Source organism: Aquarana catesbeiana, linkage group LG03 (assembly GCF_042186555.1).
Source record: "Aquarana catesbeiana isolate 2022-GZ linkage group LG03, ASM4218655v1, whole genome shotgun sequence".
NCBI classification, from domain to species: Eukaryota; Metazoa; Chordata; class Amphibia; order Anura; family Ranidae; genus Aquarana; species Aquarana catesbeiana.
Genome location: NC_133326.1, coordinates 321286104 through 321306213, shown reverse-complemented (window position 1 = coordinate 321306213; position 20110 = coordinate 321286104). Strand labels below are relative to the sequence as shown.

Below are 20110 nucleotides of genomic sequence, written 5' to 3'. Positions count from 1 at the left end.
TTAACCCCTTGACACGCTGCCTGTACATATACAGTAAATGTAGCCTTATGAAAGTGGGTCTTTATCTGTGAGGACACATATTCATATCTGTCTTTGTGTTGGGAGCATGCCGCTCAGCACACTCTCAGCATAGAGACCTGGTTCTCACCGAGAGCCCTGGGTCTCGTACCAATGATCGGGACCCGGAACTCCCAGTCCCCGTTCACCTGATCGCTGTGATAGCCAATCAGAGGCTATCTCAGTGATCAGGCCCTGTGCAGTTCCAACCCAGCCTTTTAGGGGGGTGGGGGTAGTGAAAATAAAAAATAAAATAATGTGGTTGCATAACTGTACACACTCACTTATAACTGGGAATGTAGCTGTGTTCAGAATTAAGCAATCACATTCAAACTCATGTTAAATAGGTGTCAGTACACACCTGCCATAATTTTAAAGTGCCTCTGATTAACACCAAATAAAGTTCAGCTGTTCTAGTAGGTCTTTCCTGATATTTTCTTAGTCGCATCCTACAGCAAAAGCCATGGTCCACGGAGAACTTCACAAGCATCAGAGGAATCTTATTGTTAAAAGGTATAAGTAAGGAGAAGGGTACAAAAGAATTTCCAAGGCATTAGATATACCATGGAACACAGTGAAGACAGTCATTGTTAAAGGGGTTGTAAACCCTCGTGTTTTTTCACCTTAATGCATCCTGACATTTTAACAGGGGTGTGTAGACTTTTTCTATCCACTGTATGTCTGGGCTATGGGGTAGAGTGGCAAGATGGAAGCCTTTTTCTTATGAAGAAAAACATCCAAGCCCGGCTAAATTTTGTAAAAACACATCTGAAGTCTCCCAAAAGCATGTGGGAAAATATTACTTTTTGGTCATAATTATGTTCGGCGCAAAAACACTGCACATCACTAAAAGAACACCATACCCACAGTGAAGCATAGTGGTGGCAGCAACATGCTTTGGGCTGTTTTTATTCAGCTGGAACAGGGGCCTTAGTCAAGGTAGAGGGAATTATGAACAGTTCCAAATACCAGTTAATATTGGCACAAAACCTTCAGTTTTCTGCTAGAAAGCTGAACATGAAGAGGAACTTAATTTTTCAGCATAACAATGACCCAAAGCATACATCCAAATCAGCAAAGGAATGGCTTCACCAGAAGAAGATGAAAGTTTTGGAATGGCCCAGCTAGAGCCCAGACCTGAATACGATTGAAAATCTGTGGGGTGATCTGAAGAGGGTTGTGCACAGAAGATGTCATCGCAATCTGAAGAGTGGGCAAATGTTGCCAGGTCAAGATGTACCATGCTGATAGACTCGTACCCAAATACACTGAGCGTAGTTTAAGGGTGTGCACGCTTATGCAACCATATTATTTTAATTTTTACTTCCTTACACCTAAAAGATTTTAGTTGTTCAGCTGAGTGGTACAGTTTATATGTCACATTAAAGGGGGAAAAAAGTTCTGAAATGATTTATCTTTGTCTCATTTTTTTACATCACAGAAACCGGACATTTTAACAGGGGTGTGTAGACTTTTTTTTTTTGTATCCAATGTAGATCAAGGTTTGATCTATGTCAGTGTTGGGGACAAGGTCAGGGTCAATATATTTTGGGTAGGATTTTTTTTTGTTAAACGTTTTTTAAATTGGTGTCAGTATGTTTGTTTTAGGTAGGATAAAAAAGCAAAATGGGTACTATTGTTCCTGGGCCTTATTACAAGCAACGTGCACATATGTAATATCTCTGTGATCTTCAGAGGAGGGGAATTTATTTTGGGTTGTTTGGTGGTAAGTCATGGTAATTAGCAATACAGCTAAGTTTAAAAAAAATAAATAAATATATTTTTTGTTTTTTACTGTTTTGGGCCAGTTTTTGATAAAATAAAATAAAATCAGGAGATATCCATTACCATTTAATATTGTATGTTACTCCCACGCTACCACTTAAAGTGCAGGTTATAATCTGAACAGCTGCTGACACTGAATAGTTTATCCGTAACTAATGGTGATGTATTAATAAAGGTGTAGTGTCACGCTGTCCATCAAATTATTTAAATAAAGTGACTCTTGTGCCATAAAGTGTCATGTGTTTCAAAGTAAAGTGCCCGTAAATCCACATATAAGTATAAATAGAATATCGCTTCCAAATGGATAAAGTGACTAAGCAATGCAAAGGATGAATAGTCCTACAGGCAAATGATCAATATTTATGAAACACACAAATAAATCCTCTCTTCCATTAAAGTGCTAACAGTGCAATAAATCAATAATCCTGTGTCTCAAGGCTGGACACTGAAACAAATTTGAATCATATAAAAGATAAAACAGTCTATTTCTTTAATCAAAAAGTCTTTGATATCCTGGATCGCTGTCCGTGATCTATCCCTTCACCATAGTGAGAAATCCTTGTAATTTGGTGACTTAATCCCTTTCTTCCTGTGCCAACTCCATGCTCTCTGGCCTCTCACCTTAGATATGCTTTAAATCGGCATATGTTGTTATCTCTCAGGGATAGCGGTATACCATGGAATCGCCTCTAGGGGTCCTTTGTTGTATGATTCCAGTGCTCTAAGTATTATTAGGAAATACTAGCTCTCTATTGATCCTAGAGATGTCCTCTTGTGTGGATGAAGAAAGGAGACTTTACATAACCGTTATGTAAACAGTTAAAGATAAAACAGCTGAAAACTCACATTAAAAAGCTGATTTATCTGCGAAAATCCACGAGTGCTTAACTTGTTCGTGTGCGGCGTCGCTTCCGCTATTCCTCCACTCACGCCCTACGTGTTACGTCACGGTCACGTGACTTCAGTCACCAAGGGGTTAACATAAATTCAAGTTTAGGTCCACTTCAGAATAACATTAATGCATCAGGGAAATTATATGATGAAGATGTGGCATGTAAAAGCATGCCTGTCATTGCTTTGGCGTGTCAGTTCAAAGAAGGGTCCAGTTTAATTGATATTGGTCATATTGAATGATCTAGATTCTTCCATAAATATATTTGGAAGTAATGTTTGCATATTTTTTTTCAAATATTGCTGTTTTCCCTTTCAAGTTCCAATACTGGAGGTACCTAAGGGTGCCTGCTTGTATATTCAAATAATTGTTAAAGCTCCATGAGAACCTCAAAGTCTGCAGACTTCGGGAACCAAAGTCACCATTTTGATTTCAGAAGTTATGCTTGGCCTAGACCCTGCTTGATCGTGTACTGTACTATTGGTCCAGCATGCACAACAGTGAGGCAGACAAAGGGGGCATCGCTAAGTGTGATTTTAGGAACTGAAATGACTATTTGCTTAAATTATTTGGTTATCCCAACATCAAAGGAGACAGACGCTCTCACAAGACTTGCTCTGTCTGAAATGGGGCGGATATCAGTGTACCCAACCTTACAAAGTACATTTTAAGTGTCTTCTTCAGGTTTTGTTATACAGAAGAAAAATATATGCATCATATTGGAATTAAATTGTTGTTTTGCTAGTGGCATCTTATTTTTATGTGAGCAGCAAGAGAAGCCAGTGCTGGCTAAAAGCCTTCTTAAGCCTCAAATTTTTTGCTTTTCCTTCTAAGCTTCACGTTAAAGTCCTGGCTCCTCTTCTGCTTTTGTGTTGTCAGCTTGTCCGTGTTTTGTGTTGGAGATGCTCCGTGGAATCTGACCTGTTTTTCTGTTTGTCCTTTAACAGGACAGTGTCCCCATGGGCTCTCCTGCCTTCCTTCTCTCTCTCTTTGTAAGTATTAAATAGCTGCAATGTGATGAATGGAATGAATGTACCAAGATTTGGTAGCCTTCAGTTAGAGCTGTTTGACTTTCTTCACTGTGCTTTGCATCTGTCGAGCAGTGCTTTCCTATTGCCTCTTTCTGTACTTCAAGCTGTTGTTTTGTTTATTTGTAATAAGCTTACATGCATGCAGAATTTTCTTCAGTCTATTAATCTCAAGGTAGCAGAGTCAGTTAACTTCCTGTGCAGTGCATGATAAAGAAGATCTACTCATTTCACAGTGTAGCAGTTCAGTTAAACCAACATTTCAGAACAGTGAAATATGAATACAGACAGGGTTAATACAGCAGCACTAAGATGAGAAAGCAGACGTTCCAGCTTAGAATTATCTCAGGTATGTGAGAAGATATTTGTGAGTCACAGCAAAGCCTTTCACAGTGAAGTGGCTACTAACCTTTATGCCCTTGAATGGATGCTTGCATTGCTTTTCACAGCACTGTTTCTTTCTGCTTTCCCCACTGAACAGGATGGTGGTACTAGAGGTCGTCGCTGTGCAATTGAAGCAGATATGAAAATGAAGAAATGAAGTGACCACGGCCTATACATCATATGGAATATCATGTAGTAGTTGTAACCAATGAAGACTGTATAGTGTTATGTCTATTTAAGCAAGTTAGTTTGTAAAACCCCAGTATCTGGGTCTTATAGTGAGCAAAGTCATGTTTTTGTGTCCTCCCATGAAGTGGCACTATACAGGCAGTATTGATTATAACGTGTAGATATGTACAGATGCCGACAACAGCGTTTTCTTATGGTTATGTAAGTGGAAGTTATGTAGGTTTCACTTGAAATGGGATTACAGTTCACATCATTTACTTGGAGCATTAAAAAAGTAGAATAGGGCATCTACTAAACTCTCCTTGTTCTGTATAGATTTTGGATATTTGAATGGAGGATGACTGAATCAGAATTGTGAAATAGAAATGCATTCTACATTCCATGATAAGTAGTTCTCCGCTCACAGATTTTGATAACTATTGATAGCTTGTTGTCTTTACTATTTATTCCTCTTTACATATTCAGCATTCATGGTATTTATTTTGCTATTTTCTGTACAACATAAAGCCACCAAATCGCCTGTCTTTGGAAGTTAACGAGGAAAAAAGTATTTGATTCCTTGCTGATTTTGTACATTTGCACACTGACAAAAATGATCAGTCTATAATTTTATTGGTAGGTTTATTTTAACAGTGAGAAACAGAATAACAAAAAAATTCAGAAAAAGACATTTAAAAAAGTTATAAATTGATTTGTATTTTAATGAGTGAAATAAGTATTTGACCCCTTTGCAAAACATGACTTAGTACTTGGTGGCAAAACCCTTGTTGACAATCAGAGGTCAGACGTTTCTTGTAGTTGGCCACGAGGTTTGCACACATCTCAGGAGGGATTTACACTCCTCTTTGCAGATCCTCTTCAAGTCATTAAGGTTTTGAGGCTGACGTTTGGTAACTCGAACCCTCAGCTCCCTCCACATATTTTCTAAAGGATCTGGAGACTGACTAGGCTGCTCTGACCTTAATGTGCTTCTTCTTGAGCCACTCCTTTGTTGCTTTGGCCGTCTGTTTTGGGTCATTGTCGTGCTGGAATACCCATCCAGGACCCATTTTCAATTCCCTGGCTGAGGAAAGGAGGTTCTCGCCCAAGATTTGATGGTACATTGTCCTGTCCATCATCCCTTTGATACGGTGAAGTTGTCCTGTCCCCTTTGCTGAAAAACACCCCCAAAGCATAATGTTTCCACCTCCATGTTTGACGATGGGGATGGTGTTCTTGGGGTTATAGGCAGCATTCCTCCTCCTCCAAACACAGCGAGTTGAGTTGATGCCAAAGAGGTTGATTTTGGACTCATCTGACCACAACACTTTCACCCATTCTCTTCTGAATCTAGATGTTCATTAACAAACTTCAGACGGGCCTGTACATGTGCTTTGTTGAGCAGGGGGACCTTGCGGGCGCTGCAGGATTGTGTGTGTTACCAATTGTTGATTACTATAGTCCCAGCTGCCTTGAGATCATTGACAAGATTCTCTTGTGTAGTTCTGGGCTGATTCCTCACCGTTCTCGTGATCATTGAAACTCCACAAGGTGAAATCTTGCATGGAGCCCCAGATCGAGGAAGATTGACAGTTAATTTGTGTTTCTTCCATTTGCGATAAATCACACCAACTGTTGTCACCCTCTTGCCAAGCTGCTTGGCGATGGTCTTGTATCCCATTCCTGCCTTGTGTAGGGCTACAATCTTGTCCCTGACATCCTTGGACAGCTCTTTGGTCTTGGCCATGGTGGAGAGATTGGAATCTATTTGCTTCTGTGGACAGCTGTCTTTTTTTTTTTTTTAAACACAGGTAACAAGCTGAGATTAGAAGCACTCCCTTTAAGAGTGCTCCTAATCTCAGCTCGTTACCTGTATAGAAGACACCTGTCGAAAGAAGCAATCAATCAGATTCCAATCTCTTCACCATGGCCAAGACCAAGGAACCAGAAATCTTGCCGATTTAATAGGGGATTAAATACTTATTTCACTCATTAAAATGCATATCAATTTATAACTTTTTTGAAATGCCCTTTTCTGGATATTTTTGTTGTTCTGTCTCTCACTGCTAAAATCAACTTACCATTAAAATTATAGACTGATCATTTCTTTGTCAGTGGGCAAATGTACAAAATCTGCAGTGTGCCAAATACTTTGTTCCATCACTGTACACACTCTATTGTCTTGTATTTAAATTTGAGGAACCAGTCATACCTAGGCCACTGTCAATATCTGCCCATGAGGTGGGTATGTTCTGATTACCCAGACTGTCTTGTCCTAGACATTGCTGATTCTACTCCCTGAAGAGGAAATGGGCTTGAGCTTGAAGGGTCAGTCCACCCAAAACTAATAAGCCAGTTTTTGTTGGACAAGGCTGAATTAAATCAAATGGTTTCCTAAACGTCTTATGACTGTGGTGATGAAGTCCCTCTGTTTGGGTTTCTGCATCCGCATGCTTGCTGTGTCCCACTTTTCTTGTTTGGTTTTCAGTTTATGTTATGGAGAATGCAAGTGGGAGTGGAACATCACAGAATAGGTGGAAAGAGTCTGGAAATATGGCAGGGATACCCGCAACTGAAGTCTCTGAGAGAGATTTAGGAAGCCATCAGCTTACTCAGCTAACCGGACTCCACCTATAACTGAAATCGTTTTAGGGTGGACTGATCCTTTAGGTTGGGCTTTGATTTCAACATCCTTACCAAAAAAAACACATTGAATAGCTTGTAAGTATTTTCAGGAATTCTGTAAACCATTCTGTAATATAGTCATTTTTTTTATATTCATTGTATATGTTGATTAACTTGAAAATTAAAAAGAACTATGTTGGCTATATGCCAAAGAAAATCTATTTTTAGTGGGATCTGTGTTCGTTTTTTCTACTATACATGCAGATTAAATAAGTCAACTTTGGTTACACCGTTCTGTAAGTATATTCTTATCAGTTCTTTATTGCTACATTGATTGCAATAAATGCACTGCAGACATGTTTGTTGATGATTGTTGACATGAATCTGTGCCCAGATTATGCACACTTAAAGCAGACCTAAACCCTCCTATCTGTTACAGCCATGGAAGCTACAATTTTAGCCTACGTTTGTTCTGCAGTTGCCATAGTGCTGCACATTGGATTAGTTATGACACCAGCCATTTCATGGCTTGACGGTTTGGTTGAAAGCACAAGCATCTGTGACCATTTTCAATCATGGCATGCCTTGAATGTTACTGCTTTAGGAAATTGATGGGTTTAGTTCTGCTTTTAATTATTTACATACAGTGGGGACGAAAAGTATTCAGACCCCCTTACATTTTTCACTCTTTGTTATATTGCAGCCATTTGCTAAAATCATTTAAGTTCATTGTTTTCCTCATTAATGTACACACAGCACCCCATATTGACAGAAAAACAAAGAATTGTTGACATTTTTGCAGATTTATTAAAAAAGAAAAACTGAAATATCACATGGTCCTAAGTATTCAGACCCTTTGCTCAGTATTTAGTAGAAGCACCCTTTTGATCTAATACAGCCATGAGTTTTTTTGGGAAAGATGCAACAAGTTTTTCACACCTGTATTTGGGGATCCTCTGCCATTCCTCCTTGCAGATCCTCTCCAGTTCTGTCAGGTTGGATGGTAAACATTTTTAGGTCTCTCCAGAGATGCTCAATTGGGTTTAAGTCAGGGTTCTGGCTGTGCCATTCAAGAACAGTCGCGGAGTTGTTGTGAAGCCACTCCTTTGTTATTTTAGCTGTGTGCTTAGGGTCGTTGTCTTGTTGGAAGGTAAACCTTCGGCCCAATCTGAGGTCCTGAGCACTCTGGAGAAGGTTTTCATCCAAGATATACCTGTACTTGGCCGCATTCATCTTTCCCTCAATTGCAACCAGTCGTCCTGTCCCTGCAGCTGAAAAACACCCCCACAACATGATGCTGCCACCACCATGCTTCACTGTTGGGACTGTATTGGACAGGTGATGAGCAATGCCTGTTTTTTTTCCACACATACCGCTTAGAATTAAGGCCAAAAAATTCTATCTTGGTCTCATCAGACCAGAGAATGTTATTTCTCACCATCTTGGAGTCCTTCAGGTGCTTTTTAGCAAACTCCATGCAGGCTTTCATGTGTCTTGCACTGAGGAGAGGCTTCCGTCGGGCCACTCTGCCATAAAGCCTCGACTGGTGGAGGGCTGCAGTGATGGTTGACTTTCTACACGTTTCTCCCATCTCCCGACTGCATCTCTGGAGCTCAGCCAAAGTGATCTTTGGGTTCTTCTCTCACCAAGGCTCTTCTCCCCCGATAGCTCAGTTTGGCCAGACAGCCAGCTCTAGGAAGGGATCTGGTTGTCCACTGTGCTCTTAGGAACCTTAAGTGCAGCAGAAATTTTTTTGTAACCTTGGCCAGATCTGTGCCTTGCCACAATTCTGTCTCTGAGCTCTTCAGGCAGTTCCGTTTGACCTCATGATTCTCATTTGCTCTGACATGCACTGAGAGCTGTAAGGTCTTATATAGACAGGTGTTTGGCTTTCCTAATCAAGTCCAATCAGTATAATCAAACACAGCTGGACTCAAATGAAGGTGTAGAACCATCTCAAGGATGATCAGAAGAAATGGACAGCACCTGAGTTAAATATATGAGTGTCACAGCAAAGGGTCTGAATACTTAGGACCATGTGATATTTCAGTTTTTTTCTTTTTTTTTTTTTAAATAAATCTGCAAAAATGTCAATAATTCTGTGTTTTTCATTCAATATGGGGTGCTGTGTGTACATTAATGAAGAAAAAAATGAACTTAAATGATTTTAGCAAGTGGCTGCAATATAACAAAGAGTGAAAAATGTAAGGGGGTCTGAATACTTTCCGTCCCCACTGTATTCTGAACAAGCTGTTGCTTTTTTTTTAATATTAAAAAACATGTCATACCTGCTTTGTGCAGTGGTTTTGCACAGAACAGCCCGATCCTCCTCTTCTCGGGTCCCCACTAGCTCTCCTGGCCCAACCCTCCTGCCGGGTGCCCCCACAGCAAACCGCTTGCCATGAGGGGAAGCTGAGCTGCAGCCCAGCTCTGTGTGTCAATTCAGACACGGAGCCACTGCCCAGCCCCCTCTCTCTCTCCTCACTGACTTTGACAGCAGCGGGAGCCAATGGCACTTCGCTGTTGTCTCAGTCATTGAGGAGGGAGAGACAGCTGAGTCTCACGTGTAACATTGCTAAATCGAGATGGGACTGAGAGGGGGCTGCTGCAGGCAGAAGGCTTTTTATCTGAATTCATAGAATGCATTAGGATAAATAAACCTGCCTTTACAACGACCTGCCTTTTAAATGTCATTTTGTTGTCTTTATAAATGTCAGTTTTGCTGCAGCAGGTTCTATACACAAGGGGGCACCCAAGCAGGCGCGCTTCCCAGCCACGGCTCTGTGTGTCTATTCACACACTGAGCCGTGGCTTGGCCGCGCCCCCTCCATTTCCTCATTGGCTCACTGGCTGTGATAGCAGCGGGAGCCAATGGCTCCTGCTGCTGGCAAAAAACAATCAGGAGTGCGAGTCCCCGGAGAGCCAAGGCTCTCGTAGACATCGCTGGATCTAGAGGGGGCTGAGGTAAGTAACCAAACAAGCAGCTAGAGAGATCAGAGATAGACTTTAAAATAAACTATCTGTTTCTTGCTCCTTGAGGCATCATGGCCATTTACACCTACAGGAAGATGTAGACACTAGCAAGCAAAAATAAATGAGAGCCAGCTCGGTATAACCCTTTCTACTCCCAGGATGTCTATTTTGGCTAGTATACAGGAGGATGGACATCTGCTCAGAAAAGTCAAACTTTTTTGCTAGCTGCTTTTTTCTTCTACCAAGATATGTTTTCTTCAATGAAGTTTCCTCTGCAAGCTGTTTGAACTGGTCTTTATATGTAGCGCTACAGTTTAATGTTCCCTCCGCGCTAGCTCTGGAAGCTGTACCCAGGGCTTAGGCCCCTTTCACACTGGGGCGGTGGGGGCGTCGGCGGTACAACAGCGCTATTTTTAGCGCTGCTGTACCGTCGTTCTTGCAGCGGTATTCGGCCGATAGCGGTGCGGTTTTAACCCCCGCTGGTGGCCGAAAAAGGGTTAAAATCCCTCGTACAGCGCGGCTATAGCCGCGGCATTGCCGCGGTATAGCCGCGCTGTCCCATTGATTTCAATGGGCAGGAGCGGTGAAGGAGCGGTGAATACACCGCTCCAAAAAAGCGGTTTGCAGGACTTTTTTCACCGTCCTGCCTGCGCACCGCTTCAGTGTGAAAGCCCTCGGGCTTTCACACTGAACAAACAGCGGAGGCTGTTTAGGGGCGGTTTGCAGGCGGTATTTTTAGCGCAATACCGCCTGCAAACTGCCCCAGTGTGAAAGGGGTCTTACTGAACTGAAAGATTGGAGGCTAGCAACAGAATGTGTCCTTTGGGCACTGAGCTCTGCATTGTGTTGCTTTCCAGATCTGTGTGTTCTGAATCAGCCACTGGAGGGCTTTCCAAGTTAAGAGTCATGGCAAATCCCAAGTTGGAACCATGCCACTGAAGACCCACCTTGTGAGTCAGCGGTGTGGACTGAAAATTTAGAGCTACCTTCCGCTTTCTGTTGGTTTACCACAGAAGTGGTTCGCACTGTGGGATCAAGGGCTGATGCCAACTGCTAGGTACATTGTCAGGCGTGCTTTATGGTCTTTTCTGCTGTTCACCATTAAGGAAGCGCCTTCCAGCCACTGATCCTGTCTGTAAGTGGCACGTGAATTTATCCCCGGTTTGTCCCTGCTGCCAGCCTACATTTGAGCTGGTCACCTTGGCTGCCTCATTCATAAGTATTCAAGGCCTCGCTTTGTACCCAGAGCTTCATTGCCACCTTTTTATGCAGTGCAACATGCCGTATCCAAGACACGTGGGGAACGTTCCTATGTGCCTAAAGCTCACGATCCACTAATGGTTCTGGTGCAATATACCCCCCTAGAGGGTCTGACAATGATAGTGTGAAATGTGGCCCTCTACTTGAGTCTATGCCATCTGCAGAGCCTTCCTTAGCTTTATTGTTTGTGGGCACCTCCTTGGCCTTAACCAGCCAGGTTTTAACTGCTGCCATGCAAGATTTAGGGGCCAAATAGCAACCTTGATTTCTAATTTTGAAGGCAGAGGTCATAGACATGCAAGGTCATTCCCCCGCAGATTACAATCTGCCTGCAGCGTTAGTGGGACTGTTAGCCTTCAGTCGCTGAGACCCTGTCCGATGCTGACTGTCTTTAATCCATAGTGAACAGAGCTACACCTGAGGATTTTCAGGCCTTCAGAATTAGAGAAACAGTTTTGGCTATTATTGATGCGGTTTATTAAAACTCAAGGAATCAACTTACAGCTTCTATTAGTTCTGTCCCCAGTCTAGGCTCCTTTAGAGTCCCCAAGACAGCTGAGACATTTCCAGAGCACCAGCTATTTACATTTGCCCTTTACAAGATATTCACTCTTCGCAAATGCATAGCAGCCCTGTTCATGTTTGAGGAGGACTTTGTTAAAAGGCCATTTCCCCCACTATAGATTCAGTAGTATGGACTGGAGGCTCATTCTAAAACCCTGTTTTTTTGACAAGACCTGCCTTGCAACTTGCCATGAACCTGACTCTAGTCTGCTCAACTCCTAGCTTAATGGCTAAGGCCATCAAAAAAGATCCAGTTATTATGCAAGCTGATTCCTTATTTATAGTGCAATTGAAGCTCGTGCCAGTAGCCTTAAACTACTGTGTGGATGGGATTTTAGAGATCTTCCATCTCCTTTCCTCCAAGAATCCCGTTAGTGAACATGAGGAATAATTTTTAGTTTTAAGGTCTTGGGCTTCAGAGTTCACATGCAAATAGTGTCTCCTTGGGGCTGTGCTAGACACCCTTATCAAGGATGTCATTAGGGCAAAAGTACCCATTTATCTCAGCAGAAGATGCCTAGGGCTTAGTGCCAGAAGACTCATCTGTTCTCTGAGAAAAATCTTTTGTTATTCCTAGACCTGAAATTGCAAAGTCAAGTCTAAGCCTGGCTCCCAGTCCACCCGCAAACCCTTGTCTTCCAATTCAAGATAAGTCTTCAGCATGAGCTGGTGCCCTCCATTTCCAAAGAGGCGGGACATCTGTTAGTCTTTGCAGGCATTTGAGCAACCATCATCTCAGATGGAGGTGATTTCCTGGAGATACAAGCTAGACTTCATCTCTCAGCCCCTCCATGGTTCATGTCTTACAACCTGTGTCTGCATACAGATTAGCAGATCTATATATGCAGCCTTTAAGGCTCGATTCACATATATGTATGTTGCTTTTGAGCATTTCTGCAGTGTTTTTTGTGGTGCTTGCCACGTTTTTGAGCAGAGTTTTTGTCGCGTTTTTGTGTTTTTTTTTTTTTGTTTTTTTTTTAAGTTTTTTTTTTAGACTGTATACAGTCTAAAAAAAAAAAAAAAACGCAAAAGGCGTCAAACGCTGTAAAAACGCTGTACTTGCGTTTTTGATGCTGGTCCATTGAATTCTATTACATGCAAAATGCTGCATTTTGCATGAAAAAAGTCCCTGACCCTTTCCAAAAACGCAGAGGTACAAAAATGCATTGATGTGAACATGTTCCATAGGAACCCATGTTAAAAAATTCCCATGCATTTCTGCAAAATGCATAAAAAAACGCGTTAGTGTGAATGGAGCCTAAGGGTCTTCTGGGACTCTCCCTCCTGATTCCTCGTCTGTATCACAGGATTAAGATTGAGGGCATTCCAGTGGTCCTCGTAGCTCCGGGCTGGCACAGAAGAATGTAATACTTCAACCTTATCAGACTCCTGACTGATGCTCCATGGGCTCTTCAGATACTTCATCGTAGCTGCCTTTAACAGCTGTTGAAGCTCAAGTTCTGAAAGGAAAGGCCATCTCAGAATTGGCTATCCTTGTGATGCTCAAAGATAGTCTGCTTCCCACAAGGTCTACTATCACCACTGTGGAATTTGTTCAACCTTATTTATGCATTCCCTCACCCCCTTCAAGCCCTTGCCTCTCCTGCCTAGGAGGATAGAGAGGGAAGGCAGTCTGGTGATTCTCATTGCACCAGATTGGCTGAGGGCGTGGAACTCTGGCATAGTCAGACTCCAAGTTGACTCTCAAGGTACTCTGTCCCATCGTGCTTCAACATTGCTAGCTTTGATGACGTGGCTGTTGAAGCCCAATTCCGGAGGGACAGAAGTTTTGTAGGCTTCATGATTCCCACTGCTGAAGGTCAGAAAAAGCCCTCTCCTTGTAGGGTGTACTACTGCACGTGAAAAGCATACTTTACTTGATAGGAAATGGGAAATAAATTGTATCATCTGTTTAATCCTTCCCTCAGTTAGGACTTGACAAGTCGTCCTGAGCCCTGAGGACTATAAAGGCCAAGGTTTTTGCTTTGGCTGTGCTCTATCAGAGACTTCTGCTTCCCAAGATGAATCATCTGCTAAAGTGGAGCTTCACCCAAAAGAGGAGCTCTGCTTGTTCGTAACCTCCACTGCCACATTTGGCAATTTTTTGGGGGGGGGAGTGGGGTACCTGGTTTTGACAGGTACCCGCTCCCACTTCCAGGTAAGATCACCAATCTACGACATTTCCAATAGTCTTACTGCGATCATTATATGCACTTAAAGACTTTTTTTTAAGTTGTGTAAGAATCTCATTACCATATATGCAGTTTTTCTTTTTCATACAGGTTGTATTTAAAGACTTTTTAAAGACTTTTTTTTTTTTAAACTAGCACTGTAGTTTTGTTTATTATAGCACTGTTCCTAGTCTGGGATCTCATAGAGGCCCTATGATTGTTACCTTTCCAGTACATACCCTACGCCAGGGTTTCCTGTACGGAGAATGGAAAACTTATGATTAATTATTCATGCCTACCAAACATTTTGCTGTCAGTAGCCATTTTGGGAGGCCTTTATTAACTACTTCTGCTTTTCATTTTTCGTATACATGTTAAAATCAGCCTTTTTTGCTAGAAAATGATGTAGAACCCTTAAAAATGTTATGTTTTCTGAAAGCAGAGGCTCGAGAATAAAATGGTGGGTTTTATATCACACAGTATTTGTGCAGCTGATTATCAAATGCCCACTTTCAGGAATAAATACATTATAATGAATTTCAGTGAACACAAACACAATATAATACCCATATAAAAGATTATGTAAAAAGAGTAAATGGATACCAAACATTGCAACATTGAGAAATGGGGACAAACTATGGTACCTTCATAGGTAAGTCTTTACAGGTTATCAGTGTAGAGTTAATCATAAATGATGGCCCTAGAATTATTTCTCTTACTCGGATGTTCATGTTGATACCTCACATGTGTAACGCAGTTGCTGTTTGCATACACATTTGGAACCTACACGTTTTTACACACACTTTTAACATTTTTTTTAGACTTTAAAAAGAAAAAAAGTCCAAAAAAAAAGACTTTTTTTTTTTTTTTTTTTATTTAACTCCAATGCAATCACTACTGTAACGGCCAGGGAGTAACAGCTCTGAAACTGGAAGTGACAAAACCATTGTCTCCTCAGGGCTTCATTAGTCACAGAGAAGATCAGGGAACAGATTTTCCACCATCTCCTCTGTGTGAAGCCATCCTGTCTGTTGTCCTGCTATTCCGGGCTCCCAGCAGAATGGGAGAGTCCAGCAATCACTGTGGGCAGCAGTGAGATGGGGGCTACCCTTAAAAGTGAAGATCAAGGCTGCAGCTATATTCTTGGTATAGCCACTTACTGATAGGCTTTATACATACGTATAGTGGTTAAAAAGTGGGCTATTTGCACTGTTGTTCCAGTCTTGTTATTGCACAGACTCTTCCTGCTGAGGATGCATGAGTGTGATTAACCATGGCCTTGTATTAAGGTGCTTATAGAGGCTACAACCTTGATCCCAGTACTAATGTGTTTTTTATGTTTTTCTGCCGATGATTCTATTTTATGTAAAAGTGATCCAATCAGCTACAGCCACCCCTCACCTCTGCTGCTGCCTTTACTTGGCTCTTCGATCCCATCTGGGAGCCCAGTACCAATGTGACTGGCGCAATCGACTTTGCACAATATGAGCGGTACTAATATTGTTCCTCCCGCTGTTTGATGTCAGAAACCAAAAGCGTTGCGGATTTTGTCACTTCTAGCTTCTTTTTTTATTTACTAGCCATTACTGGCTTGTACAGCAGCTGATCAAACTGACCTTGGTTTATTCAGCTGCTTTGGAGGCCAGAGGAGAGATCTGTGTTTTCCCAGAGCTCTCCATAAAGAGGACCTGTCACGGCCATGCTATCACAAGGGATGTTGTTCATCCCTTGTGATGGCAATAAAACTGATCAGAAAAAATGTAATGAAATAATTTATAAACAAAAAAAATTGAAAGCACAAAGGCCAATGCGCACGTAGGCCAGGCACGCAAATATAAACGGTGATCGCACTACACATGTGAGGTGTCAAAGTGGGAGCAATAATTCTAGGGCCAGACCTCCTGTGTAACTCTAAACTGGTAACCTGTAAGCTTTTAAATCATCACCTCTGGATAATTTAATGTATCGTAGTTGGTCGATGTTCCACGAGCATGCAAAATTTTGTTTTGTGACATGTTTGGAATCTATTTAGTTGGCGTAACATCTTTTACATTTTACCAAATAATTGGGTATTACAGTACATCAAGCAAGTGTTCACAGCGCTTCACTTTTTCCACATTTTGTTATGTTACAGCCTTATTCCAAAATGGATTAAATTCATTATTTTCCTCATTTCTACAAACAATACCCCATAACTACAACGTGAATGAAGTTTGTTTGGAATCTTTGCAAATGTATTAAAAATAAAAAATGAAAAAAAATCACATGTGCATAAGTATTCACAGCCTTTGCCATGACACTCACAATTGAGCTCAGGTGCATCTTGTTTCCACTCATTACCCTTGATTTTTCTACAACTTGATTGGAGAACATCTGTGGTAAATTCAGTTGATTGGACATGATTTGGAAAGGCACACACCTGTCTACATAAGGGCCCACTGTTAATAGTGCATGTCAGAGCACAAACCAAGCCATGAAGTCAAAGGAATTGTTTGTAGACCTTGGAGACAGGATTGTATCGAGACACAGAACTGGGAGAGGATACATAAAAATTTCTGCAGCATTGAAGGTCCCAATTAGCACAGTAGCCTCCATCATCTGTAAATGGAAGAATTTTGGAACCACCAGGACTCTTCCAAGAGCGGGCTGCCCGGCCAAACTGAACAATCAAGGGAGAAGGGCCTTAGTCAGGGGGGTGACCAAGAACCTGATGGTCATTCTGACAGATCTCTTCTATCTGTGGATAGAAGAGAACCTTCCAGAAGAACAACCATCTCTGCAGCACTCCACCAATCGGGCCTGTATAGTAGAGTGGCCAGACAGAAGCCACTCCTCAGTAAAAGGCATATGACGGCCCGCCTAGAGTTTGCCAAAAAGCACCTGAAGGACTCAATCCATGAGAAACAGAATTCTCTGGTCTGATGAAACAAAGATTGAACTCCTTGGCCTGATTGGCAAGCGTCATGTCTGGAGGAAATCAAGTATTGAGCAAAGGCTGTGAATGCTACGTGTGATGTGGGATTTTTTGTCAGTTTTTTATTGTTAATAAATTTGCAAAGATTTCAAACAAACTTGTTTCACATTGTCATTATGGGGTATTGTTTTGTAGAATTTTGAGTAAAATAATACATTTAATCCATTTTGGAATAAGGCTGTAACAACACGTGGAAAAAGTGAAGCGCTGTGAATATTTTCCAGATGCACTGTGTTTGTGCACATTATAGTGTATTTTTCTTTATTTTTTTTAATTGCTTTTGAAAAACTGTGGTAGGGTCTCTGCTTTAAAACAAAATAAAAAAAAAAAAAAACACACTGTGTGTATGTATGTATGTATGTATGTATGTATGTATATATACATACATATATATATATATTCATGTTTGGGGGGTCTAAGTAATTTTCTAGTAACAAATGCTGATTTTTACATGTATGTGAGAAATATCAGAATTGGAATGGGGTCAAGTGGTGAAGGATCCCATTAACAAACAAACATTTGTTTCCAAATCCTTGTGTTCTGTAGAAGGCTGTGCATCGCAGCCTGCCATAGCTGTGATGTTAGTCTGTCATCCCTTAGAGAATGGACTAAACTGATGTTAAAGGAGAAGTATAGGTTTGTTTGTTTTTTCCCCTAATCATACTTATCTAGGTGAATGCAGCATCAGTCCCCGCCGCCTCTTCACTGTGAACCGAGCCACCGAACACTGCCGATAGCACAGTTCTCTCATCTCCCTGAGAGGAGAGCTGCTGACTGTCAATCAGCAGCTCTCCTGTTCTGCTCCTCCATGCTCACTGGAGCGCTGAGCTGTGGAGGGGCAGGGAGCGTCTGTCTCAGCCTCTCGCTGAGACTGCCATCAATCCAGGCACCTTGCGGATCCAGACTTCCGAAGTTGGGATGACGCGGTGCCTGGACTGAACTTGGTGACGTCTGCAGAGAGTGGACTTCAGACCGCTCTCTGCTGAAAACAAGTCACAGGAGTGCAAAACGAATTGCACTCCTGTGACCCATAGAAGAAGCCCAGGCTGGACTTCTCCTTTTAAAGGATCCAGCTTTTATTCACACTGATCATACTGACAGCCCCTCACTATTGCGTAGATGGGTTGATTTCACCTGTTTTATTTCCTGTGTAGCTCCCTATAAGTGAATATGCTGAGAACTCCTTGGTTATAGTGGTGGTCCGTGAATCGGCTATGCAAAAAGCATCTATTTTGCATTTAATTTTTTGTGAATGTCTCTCTGGAGCTGCTTTGAGCAACATCCTATAAAAAGTATAAAAAAAAGATTTCCTGTGAAAATGTCCAAATTGGGCCCAAAGTGTCAATATTTTGTGTGGCCACCACTATTTTCCAGCATATCCTTAACCCTCTTGGGCATGGAGTTCACCAGAGCTTCACAGGTTGCCACTGGAGTTCTCTTCCACGACGACATCACAGAGCTGGTGGATGTTAGAGACTTAGCACTCCTCCACCTTCCGTTTGAGGATGTTCCACAGATGCTCAATAGGGTTTAGGTCTGGAGACATGCTTGGCCAGTCCATCACCTTTACCCTTATCTTCTTTAACAAGGCAGTGGTTGTCTTGGGGGTGTGCTTGGGGTTGTTATCATGTTGGACTGCTGCCCAGTCTCTGAAGGGAGGGGATTATGCTCTGCTTCAGTATGTCACAGCACATGTTGCCATTCATGGTTCCCTCAATGAACTGTAGTTCCTTAGTGCTGGCAGCACTCATGCAGCCCCAGTCCATGACACTCCCACCTCCATGCTTGACTGTAGGCAAGACACACTTGTCTTTGTATGTCTCACCTGGTTCCCGCCACACACGCTTGACACCATCTGAACCAAATAAGTTTATCTTGGTCTCATCAAAAGAGGCTTTTTGTGCATCATCTTTAGAAGAAGCTTCCCTCTGGGACGACAGCCATGCAGACCAGTTTGATGCAGTGTGGGGCGTATGGTCTGAGCACTGACAGGATGACCCCCCACCCCTTTAACCTCTGCAGCAAAGCTGGCAGCACTCATTCGTCTTTCCCAAAGACAGCCTCTGGATATGACGCTGAGCACTTGCACACAACTTCTATGGTGAGGCCTGTTCTGAGTGGAACCTGTCCTGATAAACCGCTGTATGGTCTTGGCTACCGTGCTGCAGCTCAGTTTCAGGGTCTTTGCAAACTTCTTATAGCCTAGGCCATCTTTATGGAGAGCAACAATTCTTATTTTTTCAGATCCTGAGAGAGTTCTTTGTCATGAGGCGCCATGTTGAACTTCCAGTGACCAGTATGAGAGAGTGAGAGATAACACCAAATTTAACACACCTGCATCCCATTCACTCCTGAGACCTTGTAACACTAATGAGTCACATGACACCGGGGAGGGAAAATGGCTAATTGGGCAAATTTGAACATTTTTACTTAGGGGTGTACTTTTGTTGCCAGCGGTTTAGACATTAATGGCTGTGTGTTGCGTTATTTTGAGGGGACAGCAAATTTACACTGTTATACAAGCTGTACACTCACTACTTTACATTGTAGCAAAGTGTCATTTCTTCAGTGTTGTCACATGAAAAGATATTTAAAAAAATTACAAAAATGTGAGGAATTTGTTGTCCTGAGCATTTTGCATTCTCTTTGCAGCCATCTCTCCTACTGTAAACACAACTGTATAATGTGCTGTCCAACTTCACCATTTGCTTGGGTGTTCACAAATCTTAGGGTGACAATTCTTGGGAGGCGACAATGCTTAGGAGGGCAGCGCTCCCAAAACGCCCCTGCCTATTGCAATGAATGCCTGAAAAGCGCTTTGCAAACGCCGCAACACAAGAGTTTTTAACCACTTTGGGGGTTAAAAGCGCCCCACTAGTGGCCGAAAAGCACAACTTAAACAGCGGTAGACCTGCTAATGCACGGGTGGCCCCAGTGTTAAAGGAGTCTTCATCAGTAGGGATGGGCAGAAAACTGAATGGTAGTGGAATATAGGGTTAAAAAAAGCCTCAGAAATCGCTGCAGAGTCACAAAGATAAAGACCATGCCTGGAGTCATGCTACACCTGTGTCGCCTAAAGTAGTGCAAGAACAATTTTATTTGGCACAGTGGCTCAAGTCGCTGCAATTAAGATGGCACCCATTGAAATCAATGTGCTTTCACTTGACTTGTGACTTTCTGTGTCGTATAGAAGTCACAAGTCGCATAGAAATTGCAGTAGTGTGAACCA

At 42.1% G+C, this 20110-nt stretch overlaps 1 protein-coding gene across 9 annotated transcripts in view; it reads left to right on the top strand.

The window, feature by feature from the left end:
- BRD8 (bromodomain containing 8) overlaps positions 1 to 20110 on the top strand; it is a 108120-nt gene that overhangs the window by 37688 nt on the left and 50322 nt on the right. For 3 of the 9 annotated variants that reach the window (XM_073620436.1, XM_073620439.1, XM_073620437.1), the window contains 2 exons: positions 3682 to 3726; positions 4244 to 7160. The exons of 4 other annotated variants lie outside the window; for them this stretch is intronic. In XM_073620436.1, coding sequence (XP_073476537.1) covers positions 3682 to 3726; positions 4244 to 4303 — 105 coding nt within the window. In that variant the 3' untranslated portion in view covers positions 4304 to 7160. Of the gene's footprint in view, positions 1 to 3681; positions 3727 to 4243; positions 7161 to 20110 lie in introns of those variants that run through there. 2 more of the 9 variants (XM_073620438.1, XM_073620440.1) reach the window with 1 other exon arrangement.